This window comes from Pundamilia nyererei, unplaced genomic scaffold, assembly GCF_000239375.1.
Source record: "Pundamilia nyererei isolate P.nyererei 1_Seehausen unplaced genomic scaffold, PunNye1.0 scaffold00131, whole genome shotgun sequence".
Classification (NCBI taxonomy): Eukaryota; Metazoa; Chordata; class Actinopteri; order Cichliformes; family Cichlidae; genus Pundamilia; species Pundamilia nyererei.
The window spans coordinates 1,533,974-1,535,227 of NW_005187532.1; the positions used below are offsets into that span (position 1 = coordinate 1,533,974).

Below are 1,254 nucleotides of genomic sequence, written 5' to 3' on the forward strand. Positions count from 1 at the left end.
CATCCTTGAAAGAGTAGTTGTCAAACAGCTAACAGATCATCTGCAGAGGTTTATTTGAAGAGTTTCAGTCAGGTTTCAGAGCTCAGCACAGCACAGAAACAGCTTTAGTGAAGGTTACAAATGATCTTCTTATGGCCTCTGACAGTGGACTCATCATGGGAATCCCCGGCAGCCTATTGCAGCATAACTAAGGGAGGATTCAGGGTCACCTGGTCCAGCCCTAAATATAAACAAGCCAGTTAAGGTAGTTCAGGCATCTGAGCAGGAAACCCTTTGAAGGCCTCCTGATGCTACATGTTCTATTAGAAGGAGGTCCCAGGAAGGATTATATCTGGAAAGACCTCAGTGTCCCCCCACATGAGTTAGAGGAGGTTGTCTTAGATTGCTGCCCCTACCACCCAAACGAAATAAGCAGCAGAAATGGAGGATGGCTGGCTGGCTGGATGGACGGGTGCTGTACATACCAGGATGTCCTCAACTCTCTGGCAGTAGCTCTGTGACTGTGCGTAGTCTCCGGTGTGGTATTTCAGCCAGGCCATGTCTCCATATGTCACAATGAGCCGCCTCTCACTCTCATCACCATAACTCTCCCTGATGGTCTCCTCTGATTGGTTTAGAAGTGACAGCGCTTCCTCTCGTTGGTCCTGAAGATACCTGAGGACCAACAGGTCATCACAACTGATGTTAAGTAAGTTGTCAGATCTCGTGTCATCAGACTGCTCACCGCTGAGGAAACTGTACCTGACATAAGCCAAATAGCTGTAAGACCGAGTCACTGCCCCGCGCTGCCCGAGCTGAAGTTTTATGTGCTCCTGCAGTCGGGTGCTCAGGTTTTCCAGGTCCACGTCCTCCTTCTTCAGATCCCAGGTGAAGTGACACTGCAGCTGCTGCAGCCTGCTGAGCAGAGCGCTGCTACCTTCACTTTACGAGAGTCACAAAGACAAAGCCTCTCAGCTCTGTGTTCATGTTCACACATGGTCTAAAAATGAGTCATTACAGAGCACAGACGTCCTGGAGACGCAACGTAGAGCCCGGACCCTCCCATGGTGTCCAAACAGCATGTCAGTTTATCACAGCTGAAACAACCATCCCAACAACAGCACTTTTTATTTCAACACCTCTCCTGTTTAATACACGTTCAGAAAAACAGAGAGTCACAAACGTACATTAACTATTTTCCCCAGTCCCCAGTTCTCCATCTCCATAATGTCCTCCATTGCTACCACTGCTGCTTTCTTGGTGTCTCTGTCTTAA

The 1,254-nt window shown here is 48.6% G+C and overlaps 1 protein-coding gene across 2 annotated transcripts in view; it reads right to left on the reverse strand.

The window, feature by feature from the left end:
• Positions 1 to 1,254, reverse strand: part of LOC102199862 (interferon-induced protein with tetratricopeptide repeats 5-like) — a 16,408-nt gene that overhangs the window by 8,059 nt on the left and 7,095 nt on the right. The window contains exons 2-3 of one of the 2 annotated variants that reach the window (XM_005743412.1): positions 742 to 897; positions 465 to 654 (exon numbers count right to left, since the gene is read on the reverse strand). In XM_005743412.1, the coding sequence (XP_005743469.1) occupies positions 465 to 654; positions 742 to 897 (346 nt within the window). Of the gene's footprint in view, positions 1 to 464; positions 655 to 741; positions 922 to 1,254 lie in introns of both variants that reach the window. The other variant, XM_013913426.1, reaches the window with a different exon arrangement.